The sequence below is a fragment of the Lacerta agilis genome, chromosome 13 (genome assembly GCF_009819535.1).
Source record: "Lacerta agilis isolate rLacAgi1 chromosome 13, rLacAgi1.pri, whole genome shotgun sequence".
In the NCBI taxonomy this organism is placed as follows: Eukaryota; Metazoa; Chordata; class Lepidosauria; order Squamata; family Lacertidae; genus Lacerta; species Lacerta agilis.
The window spans coordinates 3,969,996-3,988,097 of NC_046324.1; the positions used below are offsets into that span (position 1 = coordinate 3,969,996).

The 18,102-nt window shown below is 45.7% G+C and overlaps 1 protein-coding gene across 2 annotated transcripts in view; it reads left to right on the top strand.

Annotated features, from left to right (window-relative positions):
* The window catches only part of LOC117056322 (talin-2), a 154,503-nt gene that overhangs the window by 95,637 nt on the left and 40,764 nt on the right, over positions 1-18,102 (top strand). For both annotated transcript variants that reach the window (XM_033166532.1, XM_033166533.1), the window contains exons 8-16: positions 1,963-2,026; positions 4,347-4,451; positions 7,716-7,871; positions 8,877-8,978; positions 9,514-9,590; positions 10,715-10,895; positions 12,684-12,797; positions 14,242-14,350; positions 15,682-15,890. In XM_033166532.1, the coding sequence (XP_033022423.1) occupies positions 1,963-2,026; positions 4,347-4,451; positions 7,716-7,871; positions 8,877-8,978; positions 9,514-9,590; positions 10,715-10,895; positions 12,684-12,797; positions 14,242-14,350; positions 15,682-15,890 (1,117 nt within the window). The remainder of the gene's footprint in view (positions 1-1,962; positions 2,027-4,346; positions 4,452-7,715; positions 7,872-8,876; positions 8,979-9,513; positions 9,591-10,714; positions 10,896-12,683; positions 12,798-14,241; positions 14,351-15,681; positions 15,891-18,102) is intronic.

Below are 18,102 nucleotides of genomic sequence, written 5' to 3' on the forward strand. Positions count from 1 at the left end.
TGAAGCCTGTGGAGTCTCCTTCCTCCAGTCCTTTTCCCCAAGCTCCACTCACTTGGTCTGAAGGCTGGATCTTACAGGACTGACCCCAGGCTTGAAGATGAGCTCCTTTATATGACCTCTGCACTGATGGGCAGGTATGGGAGGCATGTGACTAGTGGGTTGAGTTCAAAGGACAGCATTTGCAAAGATCCTGTCTCAGACACTGCAGGCTCTGGGTTGCCAGCCTTCACCTCCATGAACTCCAAACCACTGGCCTCAGGCACTGTTGGGTATGAACCACCAGCATCAGAAGCCCTACCCAATTCCATAACTGGTGGTGGAGCAGCCCCAGACTTGGCCAACTCTACCACATCTGATTCTTGAGTTCAAGGCAGGGCCATGACACCATCCTGTCACACAGCTCTGCTTCATTTTCACGTGGCTTGTGCCGGCTTATAAGTGGAAGGAAGATGTACTTTGCATGTTTGACCTCAAGCACTGTGATGCTTTAATGAAGACTTGCCACTGAAATTCAGCAGTTTAAGAATTCTGGTTAAATGTCGATTGAAATCCTAGCAATAATGCTGAAATACGTACATTCATCCAGTGAATTTGCTGTCCTGTTTTGGTCTTAATTGTGAAGTTTCTAATGCAACAGCCCATAAACAGGAAACTTACCTGAGAGAGCTCCTTCGCCGTTGCCAGCTGACCTCCTTGTTATGATCAGCAGGAGATGCCTTGCTTGGGAATCCATAATAGCACAAGGCAGGGCCTTCTTGGTAGTGGCATCCCACTTATGGATGTCCTCCCAGAGGATAATCTATATGCCTCCACAGTGGATACATGTACATGCCAATTGAAAACATTTTGTTTATCCAGGTATTTGGTTCATAATTTCTTTGGTGTGTGGTCCCTTTAGGTATCTACAGTGCCGTTCTACTGTATTTTAATGTAGTGTAACAGTTTTTCTTTAGACAGTTGTTTAGTGATTTATTATGTGAAGGTGCCCTGTGCTCCATACTGGAGGAGGAGATTTTTAATGACTAGACAAGTGAATAAAATTGTAATAATAATAATAACAATTTATTTATTTATACCCTGCCCACTCTGGGCAGCTTCCAACACAATATTAAAATACAATAATTCATCAGATATTAAAAGCTTCCCTAAACAGGGCTGCCTTAAGATGCCTTCTAAAAGTAGTAGTTGTTGTTCTCTTTGACATCTGGTGGGAGGGCATTCCACAGGGCGGGTGCCACTACCGAGAAGGCCCTCTGTCTGGTTCCCTGTAGCTTGGCTTCTCGTAATGAGGGAACCACCAGAAGGCCCTCGGTGCTGGACCTCAGTGTCCGGGCAGAACGATGGGGGTGGAGATGCTCCTTGAGGTATACTGAATGGTATGAAAACAATACTAAGAAATAAATGTTGCATTGTGGAAAATGAAGTATGTTACATGGATCTCAAAATAACAGTATTCGTTCAGGTTCTTTGACATTTTCTAATTGCTGTACTTGAGCTTCCCCCGGGAACCTCAAGGGGGAGGGGGGCCACCTACGCAATTAAGTAATAATGATGATATTGAGGCCATGAGAGAACAGAATCTGCTGAAACTCCAATGGGCAGGTGTATTTTCAGTGCCTCGTGGCACTGGAGCAGAATGGATCTGAATCCTTCCTCTGGGCTCCTCGCGCATGGCTGACTTGGTGGTGGCGACTTTGAGAAGTGTCAGGTGCCCACTGAGGACCTGGGTGGGTGAGCTCCCTATTGGCTGCTTGCTCTCTTCCCCAACTCAGTTAGGCTTCTTAGGTGGATTCCCCTGAATGGCTGTCTTCGAAGGGGAGGGGAGGAGGAGCCAATCAGGAAAGAGGGAGGCTGCCAAGGAGTCTAGAAGCCATATTAACGAATGGTTGACGTCCACTTCGCTTGAAAACGAGGCAGAGGCGGTTGTCTCTTCATTAAACTGTGACTCTTTGTTTTTTCCAGCCTGAAAGAATTCCTTCCGAAAGAATACATCAAGCAAAGAGGAGCTGAAAAGAGGATATTTCAGGTGATTAAGAATGCTTTATATAGATATGTGGTATTTCTCTTTTGCTTTCATAACCCTGTGTGTTCTCTTTGGCAATAAACTAGCACCAACTCAAGTGTAAGAGAAGCAGACGGCTTTTCCCCCTTTGGCAAACTTGCTCTCCTAATTCAGATTTTGTGTGTGGTTGGAAGATTTCCTTGCTTTTTATAGTGTGTTCTTCAAGAAATGAGAATGTTTTAGCAGTTCTCAGTTGTAATGTGGAATGCAAAAAGCAGAGTGTTTGAAGGGGGGGAGGTGGTTATGTAAGGGCTTTTGTGGTCCTTTTGTCCAAATAACCCCCTTGGTCATTGCCCACTCGCTGAACCCTACATGCCCCGTATCTTCTCTCCTAATGAGTTCTGTTGGCTCATTGAGGAAGTTCAGGTGGTAGGGCTCAAAAGGCGCTTGTTCAAATAGTAGACTTCTATAATAGGTGGTGGCGGGGCAGATCTGGCTAGCAAAGCCCTAATTTGTCAGTGTCAAAGGACATTTTGGTTCCAAAGGAGGCTGATCTAGGAACTTCTTTCTGTGAAGCTTCATCACCAGGAGCAGACTGGGAATGACCCTGGATGGAGAAACGGGACTTAGAACTATCCAAAAAATCAATTGCAGCAACCCAAGTGGCTTGACTACTATAGACCCTTTGGGAAAGCCCAGAGCCCGTGGAGCTCTGGGGCTTAACATAACCCCAATAAAAGAGGTTTTCTGCAAATCTAGGCATCCATTCCTGAGAGGCCCAGAGAAGAAAGGGGGGAAGGGTTCCAGAGCTGTATAAATCAGCATTGGCATATCTATTGGGAAGGGCTGTAGCTCTGCAATAGAACACCAGCTTTGCATCCAGAGGGTCCCAGGTTCAATCCTCAATGACATATCCAGATACAGCTGCCGGGGGGGGGGGCAACCCAGGAGAGATGCTGCCAGCCAGTGTAGCCGATACTTGAGCTACATGGACACAACAGTCCGACTCAGTGTAAGCCAGCTTCCTAATGTTCCTGTATCCTTTTTCTGCTTTTCAATTGGCACAGACATCATCCACCTTTGGTTAGTGGCATCCAGGAAGATGCCCAGTGTCAGTTTAATTTATTGCAGCCCATTTTGGAAAGAGCCGACAGCAGAAAATGAGCGCGATCCTGCTAGCGTGAGAAAATGTCATTGCACATGCTAATATCTCAGCACTGGAATGTCATGAGAATCCCAGAGAGTAATGAAGGCTGACACACACACACACACACACACACACACACACACACACACACACTTTCACAGATTATGGCTGTGCTTTTGGAAAGAAAAGGGCAATTCAGTGGAAGCAGCTGGGCTTTCCCTCCTAATTGTTTCATTTCTGTTAGAATAAAAACAGCAAATATTTTTGCTGGGTCTTTCTCTCTGACATTGGTAGAAGAAGGAAAGGGGTCTAAGGGTTGTATAGGAATTGTGGACTGGCAGGCAGAAGAGCTTCCAGAAATGTGGATGGAGAAAAACCAACACTTGGAACAGAGAGACACAAGTGTGGAGTTCAGTAAGGTGAGTTTAAATTGTGCAGAAGTGGGGAGGCTTAGAGGTAAAGGTGGAATGGGGGTTGTGAGTTTGATTGAGGGCACACTGGGGATTGGGATAGGAAGAGATTCCCCCTGGAGGGGCAGGGAAGGTTTGGTCCAGCCTTCAGCGGAGCTAAATTGTAGGGATGGCTGGTTTGCCATCATGGTGGAAGCCGTAAGGCTACATCTAATAAATCGGAAGGTGTTTCATCGTTTTTCTTGTCCCTCTTCTGGGCCAGCCCTATCATAAGGCAGAATGAGGCAAGTGCCTCAGGCAGCTGGTTTTGAGTGTCGTGAAATTAAATTGACATTTGACTTACGGGTGTTTGAATTTTTACTCCCAGGAGGAGGTGTTTTGTGGGGTTTTCTGCGTCAGGTGTCAAAATAGCAGCCAGCCTTCGGTATGATGATAGGGAAATGTGCTGTTATGCCTCTGCCTACAAAATGACTTGGGCTAGGCCATTCTGTTCGCTATTGGAAGCTGGGCTGGTGGAATTATTTTTTCCATTTTGTATAAAACCTCAGCCAGCCCTGATCTCTTGGGGGACAGAGGAGGCTACAGATTGCGAATGAATAAATAAAAATGTCAAGAGGTTGGGCATTCCCATGGATGATTGCTGTTTTGAATCCTTTCTGTTTCAAAACCTTTGGAGGAAGGCTAAGAGGACATCATGGCTAAACAACAACAAAAAGCGCATGTGACTTATTTTTCCTCATAGTTTTTTCTTATGGTAACAAAATAATCAATTGGCGGCTCTTTGCAGGAACACAAAAACTGCGGGGAAATGACAGAAATTGAAGCTAAGGTGAAATACGTGAAGTTGGCTCGGTCTCTGAGGACGTACGGAGTGTCTTTTTTCCTTGTTAAGGTAGGAGGGGCTTGTTTTCAATTCAGTTTTCATTGCTTATAATGAAAGGCTTACCCATACAAGAAGCTGGTGCATGATTTCCCCCAAGTCAGAAGATTTATGGTTCCCTCAAAAACTCAAACTCTTATTTTGCACACGTAGAAATGGTTGTGTATGTAAGATGTAAGAATTAATGAAGATTAATGAATTGGTAGGGTTGTCACTGAAACAGGGGAGAATGTGTGTGTGTTTTAAAAAAATGATTTTTTATTTTATTTTATTTTTGCAAAGAGGTTAAAATAAATCATGCCGGTGGTCCTTAAACATTGTGGTATTTTATTTTTAAATTTAAATATTTTGAGGATAATTTTATATCTAACCCAGCCTTTGCCAACCTGGTACCTTCCAGATGTTTTGAACTAAAATTCCCAGCATGACCTTATGATGCTGGAGCTGATGGGAGTTGCAGTCTAAAATATCTAGAAGGCACCAGGTTAGAGGAAGCAGTTCTAGAATATTGGTCTATGGCCAGGTTCACCTCAAAGCTCATGGGCTGCTTCTGAGCCACTCCTATGTTCTCAACCACATCTTTAAGGTGTGATTTGAGGATGAAAGCAGGATGGAGGTGAGGATCCTACACGCTGTCCTGAGCTCATTGGAGGAAGAATATGATTTAAAAACAACAACAACTCAACATTTAAATTAATTGACAGCCAGGGGTTCCTTTGGAGCTTCAACAGCAGCTGCTGACATTGCTTTTTAATTAAAAGGCGCTTTTTATTTATTTAAGCAAGAACATATACTTCAATAACATACAAGAATAAAGAAACAAAGAAAAGCAATACAACTGAATGTAAATTAAACACACACACACACACACGTATAAATGTGGGCCATTTCATTCACATTCCCTGGTGGGGGGGGAACCCCACCCTATTATTGCTGGGGATGAGTGGTAACATATTTCTTTTTAAAAAAGGATGTGTTTTATTTACAAATATTAGGATATATTCTCCCTTAAAGCTGAAAAGTCACTAGGAATTTCAAATAGCAGCCTGTTTCATTTGAACGTTGTTCACTATGTTCTTTCAAACCAGCCTGCCAAGGGGAGATTTATACACAAAGAAGAAAATGGCTCTTGCAGGATGCTCAGTATTGTGACTTAATTAAGGGATGCTTCTTTCAAACACTGAGATTTCTTAGAGGTCCTAATGATAGGTGGCTTCAGGCCAGGACCACCCCAGGCAGGAGGGTCACAACCATTTGGATAATTACTTGTCTGCAGTGACATGCTGGGGTGCGTTAAATTAAAAATGCCTATTAAATTCCTTAAACTTGTTTTAGTACTGACGAAAGCAGTTTGTCATTCAGTTGTTTCAGTAGCCATGCTGCAAGTTGTTATAGCTGTGATAAATGTGCGAAGGAAGGCCATGACAGCACCTGCAGCTTGAGTTATTGAAGCGCAATCCAGCCCTTTGGGAGCGCACGTATCTGCTGCTTCTTCACCCCGATAGGTGGCCACCCCACCTTTGTTTAAAAGACTCTAGCCAAGGAGAACCTGCCTCCTTCCAAGACTGTTTGTTCCACCGTCCAACACCATGGAAGGAGAGCTTCCAGCTACCCTGCCCCCTTAGAACACAAGAAGAGCTTGCTGGATTGGGCCAGAGGCCCAAAGAGTCCAGCCTCCTGGTCTCACAGGGGCCAGTCAGATGCTACAAGCAGGACCTCTCCTTTCCGGCAACTGGTATTCAGAAGAATACGGCCTCCGACCATGGAGGCACAGCAGAGCCATCATGGCTATTAGCCATTGGGAGCCTTCCCTGCCTCTTGGAGCCTTGTAAGGAGCTGCTGCGGGAGAGGGGCTGTGTGTAACACTATGGGGGGGGGGGTTTCTGTCTAATTGGTGCTGCCAACAGGTCTGTGGCTCTTAGAGAGCCACTGTGGTGTAGTGGTTAAGAGCGGTAGACTCGTAATCTGGTGAACCGGGTTCGCGTCTCCGCTCCTCCACATGCAGCTGCTGGGTGACCTTGGCCTAGTCACACTTCTCTGAAGTCTCTCAGCCCCACTCACCTCACAGAGTGTTTGCTGTGGGGGAGGAAGGGAAAGGAGATTGTTAGCCGCTTTGAGACTCCTTCGGGTAGTGATAAAGCGGGATATCAAATCCAAACTCTTCTTCTTCTTCTTAGGGAAACTGAGGCAGACATTTGATCCAATTAACTTGGTCCTTGGCTCCAGTGCCAGATTTATGTATAAGCTAAACAAGCTATAGCTTAGGGCCCCACTCTCTTGGGGAGCCCCCAAAAAATGAAAGGGGAAAAAATACTGGATGTACATTTCCAAAATACAAGATAAAAAAACAAATAAAATAAAACCAGCAACAGTGTTTTGTGTTGTGTAGGCTCCTATGATGTAAGTAATGGGCCCCGCCTGCTCCCTAAAATATCACTGGTTTGCTCCTTTCTATATATAGGGTGCCTAGATTCTGCATGGACTGGTCACACGGCAACATGTGCAAATGGCTTTAGATACCTATTAGGTCTGTAAATTACCATATAGCATATATTCAACACAAAAAACAGTGACAATTTGTTGTTGACAAAGGACAGCTGGACATATAAAGGGCCCCGTTACCTTCAGGAGCTGAGGGCCTCATCAAACCTAAATCCGGCCCGGCTAGGCTCATTTGTGGCTTGAACATCTAGGACCAAGTTGAAACTGACTAGACTTCCTCGTTGTTTTTGTGTTGCAACATTTAGAATATAGAATGTTGTTCTTCGTTTGCTGCTCTGTTTCCTGTATGTTGCTTTTTTATTGCCTTTATTAAGAAATTCCTGCAGTTATTAATTTTTACGATTTCTCAAACATCGTAAGCCACTGTGAGCATAACATAATTCTTTGCAGAGAGGCACAGCTTAAGCTGTTGGTTAGTTCTTCCGAGTGTTTGTTGGTTTGTTTACTTTTAACTTACTTCACAAAAATTATATGCTGCTGCTCAAATAAAAGTCCCCTAAGAGGTTTGCAAAAGACAATGTAAAACTTTTTCTTTTTTAAAGACACACACAAATGAAAGTAGACATTAAAGCCAAGTTATTTATGAAATAGAGAATGGAATTTGTAATTTTAAAACAGTGATACTTACTAACAGGGCATGCAAAACTGCAGGCTTAGATTTTTATGTTTATTTTGCCTACCAAAAGCTCAAGCCACAGTTCCCCCCCCCCCAAAAAAAATCTGAATGGAGACTTGCATCAGCTGTTCAGTTCTTCATCCATTCTTCATTCACAGGAGAAAATGAAGGGGAAGAACAAGCTGGTCCCTCGTCTGCTGGGCATCACAAAGGAGTCAGTGATGCGTGTGGATGAAAAGACCAAGGAGGTCCTCCAGGAGTGGCCGCTGACCACTGTCAAACGCTGGGCGGCCTCGCCAAAAAGCTTCACTCTGGTAATCTCTTTGTGAGGGGGAAGTGAGATGGTTGGGAGGAGTTACCTCATCATGTTGACAAAGCTTCCACCCTGATGGTCAGTCTCCTCTCAACAGAGGCCTTAAGGCCTCCAGGAAGGATGTGGAACCTGTGGACTCCAACTCCAACAAATTTAGATTACTGCAAAGCTTTATATGAGGGGCTGCCTCTGAAGACGATTCAGAAACTTCAGCTGGTGCAGAATTTAGCAGCCACTGGTGTCACTGAAGCAACAAGGCCAATACTTTCCCAGTTTTTCAAACCCATTTGGCTAGGGATAGCCAGCTTAGTCCAATGTCAAGGACACCCACTGTTAAGTCATTCAGATGCCAATTCCTGCCTTCATCTCTCCCTCCCTTGCAGTGCCACCTGAAGCAGGTCGCTCCCAGGGGTCTACTCCCGGGACTATTAGGCACAAGGCTGCCCAACAAGCTGTGGCCCCTTCCCACACCCCAATAGATGGGAATCTGATGCGCTTGGTATTGAGCCCCCAGTAGAAAAATAAAATTACAACCTGGTCTGATTAAGCCAAGTTCATGAAAACAGAGTTGGCAGTTACTCTTGAGGACCTTGTTCAGCCTCCCTCGTCCATCTTCAGGCCTTTACACTTGGCTTCTGTTTATCATCTGTAGAATGGTCCTATTAGTAAAGTGGGACGTGGGTGACTCTGGGGTCTAAACCACAGCCTGTTGGGCTTGCTAATCGGATGGTCAGCAGTTCGAATCTGTACAACGGTGGTGAGCTCCCATTGCTCTGTCCCAGCTTCTGCCAACCTAGCAATTCGAAAGCATACCAATGCAGGTAGAAAAATGACCCAGAAAGCTGCCTGTGGACAAATGCTGGCTCCCTCAGTCTGAAGTGAGATGAGCGCCGCACCCCATAGTCGCCTTTGACTGGACTTGACTGTCCAGGGGTCTTTGACCTTTACCATTTTACCTTACTAATGGCAAATTACTTTAGAAATAATAAATGTCTCATTTCCTTAGGATTTTGGGGAGTATCAAGAAAGTTACTACTCGGTGCAAACCACTGAAGGGGAGCAGATCTCTCAACTAATTGCAGGTTACATTGATATCATCCTCAAGAAGGTAAATGCTCTGATGACTGTCAGGAAAGAAACTATGTCATGCGGTTTTGTTGAAAGATTTCTGGGTGTGAAGCTGGGTCAGTGGTATTAGCCTGGGGATGGAAAGTTAGGGCATGATAACAGCTGAAATATCGTCGTCTTCCCCAATACTCCCATGGGTTCCAGTAAGCAATGGAGCTTCCAGGGCCCCCCCCCCCAAACACCCCAGAAACACCATGGCTGAGGCGCTGTTATTTTTCTTTAAATGTTGGCTGTGCTGGCATGCAGAGAACTTTGCACTTCAATAATAATAGTAATAATAATAATTCTAGCCTTGGCAATGTCTCTCCATAGCACAGAGCTCTGTGTGTTCTGTGTGCCAGTCCATTGCCACTTCCTAAGATGTCCAGGAAGTTGGTATGCACTGCTGGAGTGGGGATGCAGCCAGGGGTGGATCCCAGTGTTTCAGGACAAGCAACCCTTAGCTTGCAAAATGGGCTGCATTTACAAAGAGGAGGTGACGGCTGAAGTCCTCTCTGGTGTCTCCTGTTCTGCAGAAGCAAAGTAAGGACCGTTTTGGACTGGAAGGGGATGAGGAATCCACAATGTTGGAAGAATCTGTATCGCCTAAAAAGTATGTTGTTCTGCATAACATAATTTCAAATGAAAATCTTTAATCTTGCTGTGTTGAATTACATAACCTCTATCCTGTAACTGCCCCAGGCTGTGTGAGTGTGTCAGCCAACAAGGAGCAGCCGTAGGCCGTGGAGCTTTTCCTTCTATTGCATTGTCCCAGTTAATGCAAAACCAAGCAAAAACCCTTTACTGAGATGGTTCCATGGAAATTTGGAATTCCTTGGAAACTTAACAAGAATTCTTCACTTAGAAGTGGCAGGCAGGCGAAGCACCCTCAAAAGAGGCATGCGGGTGAAATATTTGGGGTACCATTTTATATTAGCTTTGTTTAAAAATGAGAACAAAAAGTGAGATGCTGTCCATCTTCCCTTCAATGTGTAGCTGAGCTCCAAAAGTACAACACAAGGACTGCACTTTTATTTATAAAAGTATTTGCATACCTTCATTTAAAAATCAGCATGGTTAATAATAATAATAATAATTTATTATTTCTACCCCACCCATCTGGCTGGGTTTCCCCAGCCACTCTGAGCAGCTTTCAACAGAACATTAAAAACAGAATAAAACTTCAAACATTGAAAACTTCCCAAAACAGGGCTGCCTTCAGATGTCTTCTAAAAGTCGGATAGTTGTTTATTTCCTTGACATCTGACAGGAGGGCGTTCCACAGGAAGGGCACCACTACCAAGAAGGCCCTCTGCCTGGTTCCCTGTAACCTCACTTCTGGCAGTGAAGGAACTGCCAGAAGTCCCTTGGAGCTGGACCTCAGTGTCCAGGCTGGACGATGTTTACAACAATTTTGCATAAAACCATACAATGAAAACCATATGAACAAGTTAAAATCAGAAATCAGCTAAGGTGCATATGTTTAGTATGTGTAGTACTTCTGGCTTTTGATTGCTAGAATGCAGTGTTGCCCCACCCAATCTGGCTGGAAACTCTGGGTTCCAGCACCCCATTAAACCACAAAGGTTTTCAGCCTAACCTGCTTCACAGGATTGTTGCAAGGAAAAAAGGGCAAGAGAACGACTTTTCTGCCTTGAGCTTCTTGGAGCAAGGTGAAAACAAACCGGGGGGAAATCCACAACTTTTTGCAGTCGCTTCCCATGCTTTCCTTTGCAGGTCGACAATCTTTCAGCAGCAGTTCAACCGAACGGGGAAAGTAGAGCATGGCTCTGTTGCCCTGCCAGCTGTCATGCGTTCAGGCTCCACGGGGCCAGAGACCTTCAACGTTGGCAGCATGCCTTCTCCGCAGCAGCAGGTGACCGTTGGCCAAATGCACAGAGGGCACATGCCTCCCTTGGTAAGCAACCCCCTGGTCTTTTGTTATCCTTCCCAACAACACGTAACCTCTTACTGGTTTTTACCTGGGGTTTTCACCCTTCTGAAAATGCTCTTTCAGAGCTTCAAGACACAAATTGGGGGAGGGGGGGCAGTGATGCCACAGGCAGAAGGGTGCTAGGGGCACAGGAACCAGCCTCATAACAGGCCACGCCATCCATTGGTCCTTCTGGCTAGCTCCATGGCTTGAGCTGTGCCTCAGTTGGGGATACTGGCTGTAAAATGTCCAATAAAGGTCAACTGTGTGGGAATGTTTAGGAGTGTGGATGAGTATATATATTTTATATATATCATCCCAGCTTGTGTGAGCAAGCTCCAAACTTAGCAGAGTCACATTCCCTTTTAAAACACAGCGGAAAATGGTTGCATAGGCTTTCTAAAGCCTCTATAAGAAATATATATTCCTGGTATATTCCCCTTGTTCCCTCTTAAAAGCAAAGACACAACAAAGTACTGATTATTAGATATAATAGAGTTTACTTACATTCATCCATGAGTACAGGCTCAAAGAGGCAGATAAGTTTAGATAAATCTATTTACATGCGGTGAAGCTGCTTCCATATGGGAACAGGCTTCACCTCTGCTTCTCTCAGCTGCAGGCTGAGAGAGAGCATCCTGCTTGTTCAAAGGACAAGGCAAAAAGGGAGTCTTCTTTGGGTTCTTGTTCCCAGGTAAGACCACACCTACTTCTGGTTCCTGTAACTCAGTCCAGGTAAACAGGAAGTTAAGCCTGGAGGACTGAGTTACCTTCATGTCCACTCTAACAGTGTTGGGTTTGGCTGCTCTGTGTTTACATCCCACAAACTGTGCTTTGGGTTAGTGGGGCAGAGGAGTTAAAACTCTGAATAGCCTGGTTTTCCCACCTTATTACTTGCTTCTTACAAGGACACATCCCTGTCATGTCATGCTTCCGAAAGCTAAGGAGCTGAAGACAGAACTGTAAAGGAACAGACTTACAAGTTCACAGTTTCTTACTGCCACTGCCAGCCAAGGATCATTATTCCCAGCTGAGTGGTACATCAAAGCATCAGGATGTTTCCTCTGTTCAGTTTTCCCTCAATAAAACCTTTTAATGCACAATGTCAGTCAGCCGTTGGAAGCATTTGCTGATGAACCTGGTGCGGTGTCCGGACTCTGGGAGGATTCCGGTCACTTACCCAGAAGAGATTCAAAGCCAAGTTTGTGTCCTTCGTCTGTGAACAATCATCAGGCTCGTCCACCACAAGCAGCCTTTGTACTGGAAGGTGGCGACCCACCTCAGCTTTCCCCAAATTTATTCAGAAAGAGGAAAAGGTCAAGCCAGCAGTGGGGAGCCTTGGACCCCGGGGCCAAACATGCCCCTGGGTCACAACCCTCACCAGCCCTGCTTCTGCCTGAGTAGGATGTGACTGTCTCTAACCGAGGCAGCTTTAGAATAGTGCTGGCGGTGACAGGCCGCTCCCACCCACCTGCCCACCCTGATGCAGATATTATCTCTTGCTCTAACAATTGTTGACAGATTTAGTTGTGGTAGAATCGCCGGCGAAAATAACCTCACTTGACTCTTCCTCCTCGAACTGCCCAGGACGGATCCCTCAGAGCACGCTCAGCTGATCTTTGTTGCTCTTGATTATTTGACCTCATTATGTTTGCTGCGCACTCCTCGTCTTGGGGGATGAGGCGTCGTTTTTCTGAAAATCTCTCCCAAGAGCTCAGAGCTGCCTGTGAACTGCCCCTTACACCTTTCTCCCCCCACCTTCTTCCTCCCTAGACTTCTGCCCAGCAGGCCCTGATGGGAACGATCAACACCAGCATGCATGCGGTTCAGCAGGCCCAGGCCGACCTGACCGAAGTGGACAGCCTCCCACCGTTAGGAAACGACATGGTAAGTTTGGCTGCCCAGCCAGCAGTGAGGAGAAGCAAGACACCCACAGTTCAGGAATCCGGGGCCAGTTAAGCAGAGCAAAGACAGATGTGGAAGAGGGGGAGGGAGAGGGAGAGGGGGCAACACGCACCTGCCATTCCCCCCTGTTGCAGCTTGAATTTGTCTTTGCACATGGTAGGTGATGCACCCCAAAAAATAACCTGCCGTGAGGGATGCCATCTCATCCCATTGCCAGTACTGAAAGAGGAATCAGCTGCCAGGCCAACCTCAATCTGAACATGAAATTGAGGGGTGTCAGGGGAGGGTCTCATCTTACCCTTTGCCTCAGACAGCAAACTGTCCAAGCAGAAACCTAATGGAAGTGGGCTGTGTGATAGTTTGCTCATTTCCTGATGCATCTAGATGCCTGTGCTGAATTTTGACAGGACTTTCAAGAATCTGGCAATTCGCAGCATGCAGTTGGGTGCCCCTCCAGATTCATCCATTTGTGAGCGAGCCCTTTGTCAGCTCTTGTTACAGCCTCACTGGCGCTCAAGTCATAGGTCTGCTGCACCCTGTTCTGTGTAGGTTTTCTGACAGAATCCACACAAATGGTCCACATTTGGATTGTACACAGCTTCCCCTAAGATATACATCTTTCAATACTTTTCGAGGCACTTTCCTGTAAAATAAACATTTTCCTGTAAAATACATACTGTTTTGCATACCTTGAATGCATTGCAAAATCTGGAGAAATGCATCATCAGTTGTGCTTCATGTGTCAGCTAATTTGGACTACTGAATCACGTCTATGCACTAAAAAAAGCAGACTGAACAGATTCCTACACAATCCCCGCCTCTGACTTGAGCATGGGTAGGCAAACTAAGGCCTGGGGGCCGGATCTGTGTTTTTACATGGGTAGAATGTGTCCTTTTATTTAAAATGCATCTCTGGGTTATTTGTGGGGCACAGGAATTCATTCACCCCCCCCCCTCAAATACATACAGTGGTGCCTCGCAAGACGAAATTAATTCGTTCCACGAGTGCTGCTGTCGTATAGCGGAAATTTCATCTTGCAAAGCACGGTCGGAGGGGGGGGGGGAACGCAAAACGTTTTCGTTTTGCAAGTTGCGGACATAGGGAAATTCGTCTTGCGAGTCACCCTTTCATTAGCGAATGCCTTTCGACTAGCGAGTTTTTCTTCTAGCAAGGCATTCGTCCAGCGAGGTACCACTGTACATATAGATGGATGGAGATAGATAGATAGATAGATAGATAGATAGATAGATAGATAGATAGATAGATAGTTTGGCCCTCCACAAGGTCTGAGGGACAATGGACCGGCCCCCTTGCTGAATAAGTTTGCTGACCCCTGGACTTGAGCATACTCGCTTTCACTGTCTCATGGATGCTTCTTTCAGGTGGCTATGCATATTGAAGCTGACCTTTTCCGTTGCTTTCTAGGCTTCCAGAGTTTGGGTTCAGAACAAAGTGGATGAATCCAAGCATGAAATACACTCTCAGGTTGATGCCATCACTGCAGGAACGGCTTCTGTTGTGAACCTTACAGCGGGTGAGTTGGCAGCTTCCTCTGCAGTGTCCTGCTGGCTTATGGGTCATTCAAGAGCCTTCCCTTCTGCAGATGGCTGCAGACCTTAATGCGGGAGAAATGGGAGACTATGGGTGGATTCAGATGACAATGCGAAAACATCATTTGGAACTGTACAAGCCTAAGGAGCGTAGGAAGCTGCCTTAGAGCAGGTCAGACAATTAGTCCAGATTGCTCAGGTGTCATTTACTCTGACTGGCAGCAGCTCTCCAGGGTCACAGGCAGAAAAGAATCTTTCTCATCGCAGATTTGGAGGAAGTGGAGATGGAGAAGTTTTTGTCCCTGTCTCATAACACTAGAATATATGGTCGTCCAATGAAGCTGGACATTGGCCTTATTCACGCAGCGCATAGTTAAAAATATAAAATAAAATATATTTTCTTGGTTTACAAAAATACGTGCATTGACTCTTTTTCAGGTTGTAGAGTCTTTTCTACAGATCAGTTACATTTGATGTGAGACATTAGTGTTGTGTACAGCATAAGGGAGGGGGGAGAGGGAGGGGTGGTAAAGCTTGTATTATTTTACTTAGTGTGTGCACAAGGTTCTTGTGTCAGCATCACAAGGGTAAGTTCTCTTTCTATTCATTTATTATTTTCCCCTGGCAGTGAGGAAGGGGGGGGGGCAGGCCATGGTCGGTTGTCTTTAGTTGACTGCAGCGAGAGTTGTTTGCATGGGGGGGGGATTGTTGGGTCAGGTTAGCCATGTTGATTTGTATGCTTTTGGTGGGTTCTTGCTGTTTATGTAATAAAGGGGAGCTGGTTGGTTTTGTTTTCTTCTTGTTTTTATTATGTGCTTTGTGGTTTTATTCTGTAATTTTATGCTGTGCCACCACCCTGAGATCTTTGGATGAAGACTGGTATACAGATATAATGATAAGTGTCAGCGCAGTAGCACTAAAACCTTAGCGCAGAGATGGAGACCATTCAAAAGTTGTTGGGACTACAGCTTTCATCAGCCTCGGCCAGCATGATCAGTGGGGAGGGACAATGGGAAATGTAGTACAACAGGGCACCAGGTTGAGTAAGGCTTCTATGAAATATAGGCTAAGGACAAGGAACCTGTGGTCCTCCAAGTGTTTGTTGGAGTCCAACACCCATCAGCCCCAGCCAGTGTGCTCAGCTATAAGGAATGATGGGAGTTGTAGTCCGACAACATTTGGAAGGCACCAAGTTCCCAAACCGTGACTTAGTAAACAAAAGAAAAGAAAACCTTGTTAACCGCTGGTCTCTGTGTTGACTTTAGGGGCTATTCATTTACTGACCCATCCGTGGCTGATCCTTCCTGTTTGGCAGGTGACCCAGTTGACACGGACTACACTGCTGTGGGGTGTGCGATCACCACCATCTCTTCAAACCTCACTGAGATGTCCAAAGGTGTCAAGCTTCTTGCTGCGCTAATGGATGATGACGTTGGAAGTGGGGAGGACCTCTTGAAAGCCGCCCGAACCCTCGCAGGAGCTGTGTCGGACTTGCTGAAGGCTGTGGAGCCAACGTCAGGAGAGGTGAAGTCACAGAACTGACTCATAAGCACAGAGTTCTGGCACTAGAGACTGGGGAAAGGATATGTTGAAATCTGTGAAAAATTGCACAATTGCATTTTTTTTTAGGTTCAGTTACAGGTAGGTAGCCGTGTTGGTCTGCCATAGTCAAAACAAAATACAAAATAAAATAAAAATTCCTTCCAGTAGCACCTTAGAGACCAACTAAGTTTGTTCTTGGTATGAGCTTTCGTGTGCAAACTTAGTTGGTCTCTAAGGTGCTACTGGAAGGATTTTTTTTTTAGGGTACTTCCCAATGGCAAAATGATGTAGCTCCTTATTAAATGGTTGGGTAGAGCAGAGTTAGTCAATGTGGTGTGCTTCTTGTCAAATGTCCCCAACCTGGTGCCCTCTAATTGTCATTGGACCTCAGCTTTTATCACCTTCCCTCACCATTGCCCATGCTGGCTGGAGCTGGTGGCAGTTGTGGTCCAAATGGAAACAAAAGGAGGGCAGAGAGCTCTTGTTCCTAGGGTCTTGCTTGCTGGTTCCCACAGGCATCTGGTTGGCCACTGTGAAAGCATGATGTTGGAATGGATGGACCATTGGCCTGATCCAGCAGGCTCTTCTTGGGTTCTTATTTTCCACATTGACTACCCCTGGGATAGACAGGGTTTTGGCCCTGACTAGTGGTTTCAATCTTCCTGCCTTCTCCTTAGCCCATCCCCTTGGTGTAATGGTTAAGAGCGGTAGACTTGTAATCTGGGGAACTGGGTTCGTGTCTCCACTCCTCCACATGCAGCTGCTGGGTGACCTTGGGCTAGTCACAGTCCTCTGAAGTCTCCCAGCCCCACTCACCTCACAGAGTGTTTGTTGTGGTGGAGGAAGGGAAAGGAGAATGTTAGCCGCTTTGAGACTCCTTCGGGTAGTGAAAAGCGGGATATCAAATCCAAACTCTTCTTCTTCTTCTTCTTCTTCTTCTTCTTCTTCTTCATCTTACTAGATCTTGTCTTGAAACCAATAATCTGTGTGCTGTGTGTGCCTTTCTCTTACTCCCAATCCCCCAAATGACTTACCAGCTGTTAACACACTTTCTGCCTCTCCCATGGAGCTCTCCAGAATTTCACCAACTGGGGCATGCTCAGAATTTGCTCATGCTCTCACTTCAGCACAGGGGTCCACGCATGCAACCCAGCAAGGCTTCTGTTATGCTACAGATGGCCTGAGCTATATTTTCCCTGCTGGAATTCAGATCCTGGGTCCTGTATGTGTAACACGATTTCATACAGGTGATGCTCACATTGATAACTCCTTTCCCAAAATTTTGCTTCATGTTCGCTATTCTGAAGGATGTAAGACTAATAGTCAAAACAGGAAGTGCCATATTAAGGTAGTTCTATGATTGGAGAAGGGGACGACAGAGGATGAGATGGTTGGACAGTGTTCTTGAAGCTACTAACATGAGTTTGGCCAAACTGCGAGAGGCAGTGAAGGATAGGCGTGCCTGGCGTGCTCTGGTCCATGGGGTCACGAAGAGTCGGACACGACTGAACGACTGAACAACAACAACAATGATTGGCCAACCAGATGCCTGTGGGACACTCACAAGCAGGGTCTGAGCACAAGAGTCATTCTCCCCTCCTGTGGGTTCCAGCAGCTGGCGTTCAGAAGCATTGCTGTCTCCCAACAGTGGAGGCAGAGGCATCAATAGCCTTCTCCTCCATGAATTTGCCTTTTAGGCCAACCAAGAATTCACAAATAGTGTGCAAGATTTGGAGTTCTCTGAAAGAGTTCTGGGAAGAGTTACTGAGAACCTGAAAGCTTACACATTATTTTGTGCCATTTTGGTTCACCTAATTATGGCATTGCAGGGATAAGGAGTTTGGAATGAGTACTGTGTACCTACCTCTACACAATGATAGCTTTCTCTTGCTTTCCTGAAAATTGATAATGTCTCGCACTTGTGGCAGTGAAGTCTCTGGTGCTGACTGGTTAAAGTCATGTTCAGTTGTGCAAAGAACCAAACAGCTTTGCAGTCTGGTTTCTATGAGGGAAGGGGAAGCCGTCCGTTCAGACGGGATTAAAACCTTGCACATTTATGGGTTGAAGACCTAAGAAGTGATGTAGGGGCATTGATGGGACAAGGAAGCTCAGAGGAAAAGAGACTGAAGAAAAGGCGTAAAGTTGCGTGGCTATATCCCTCCCTCCCAGGTGAATAAAGACACAAGACACATGG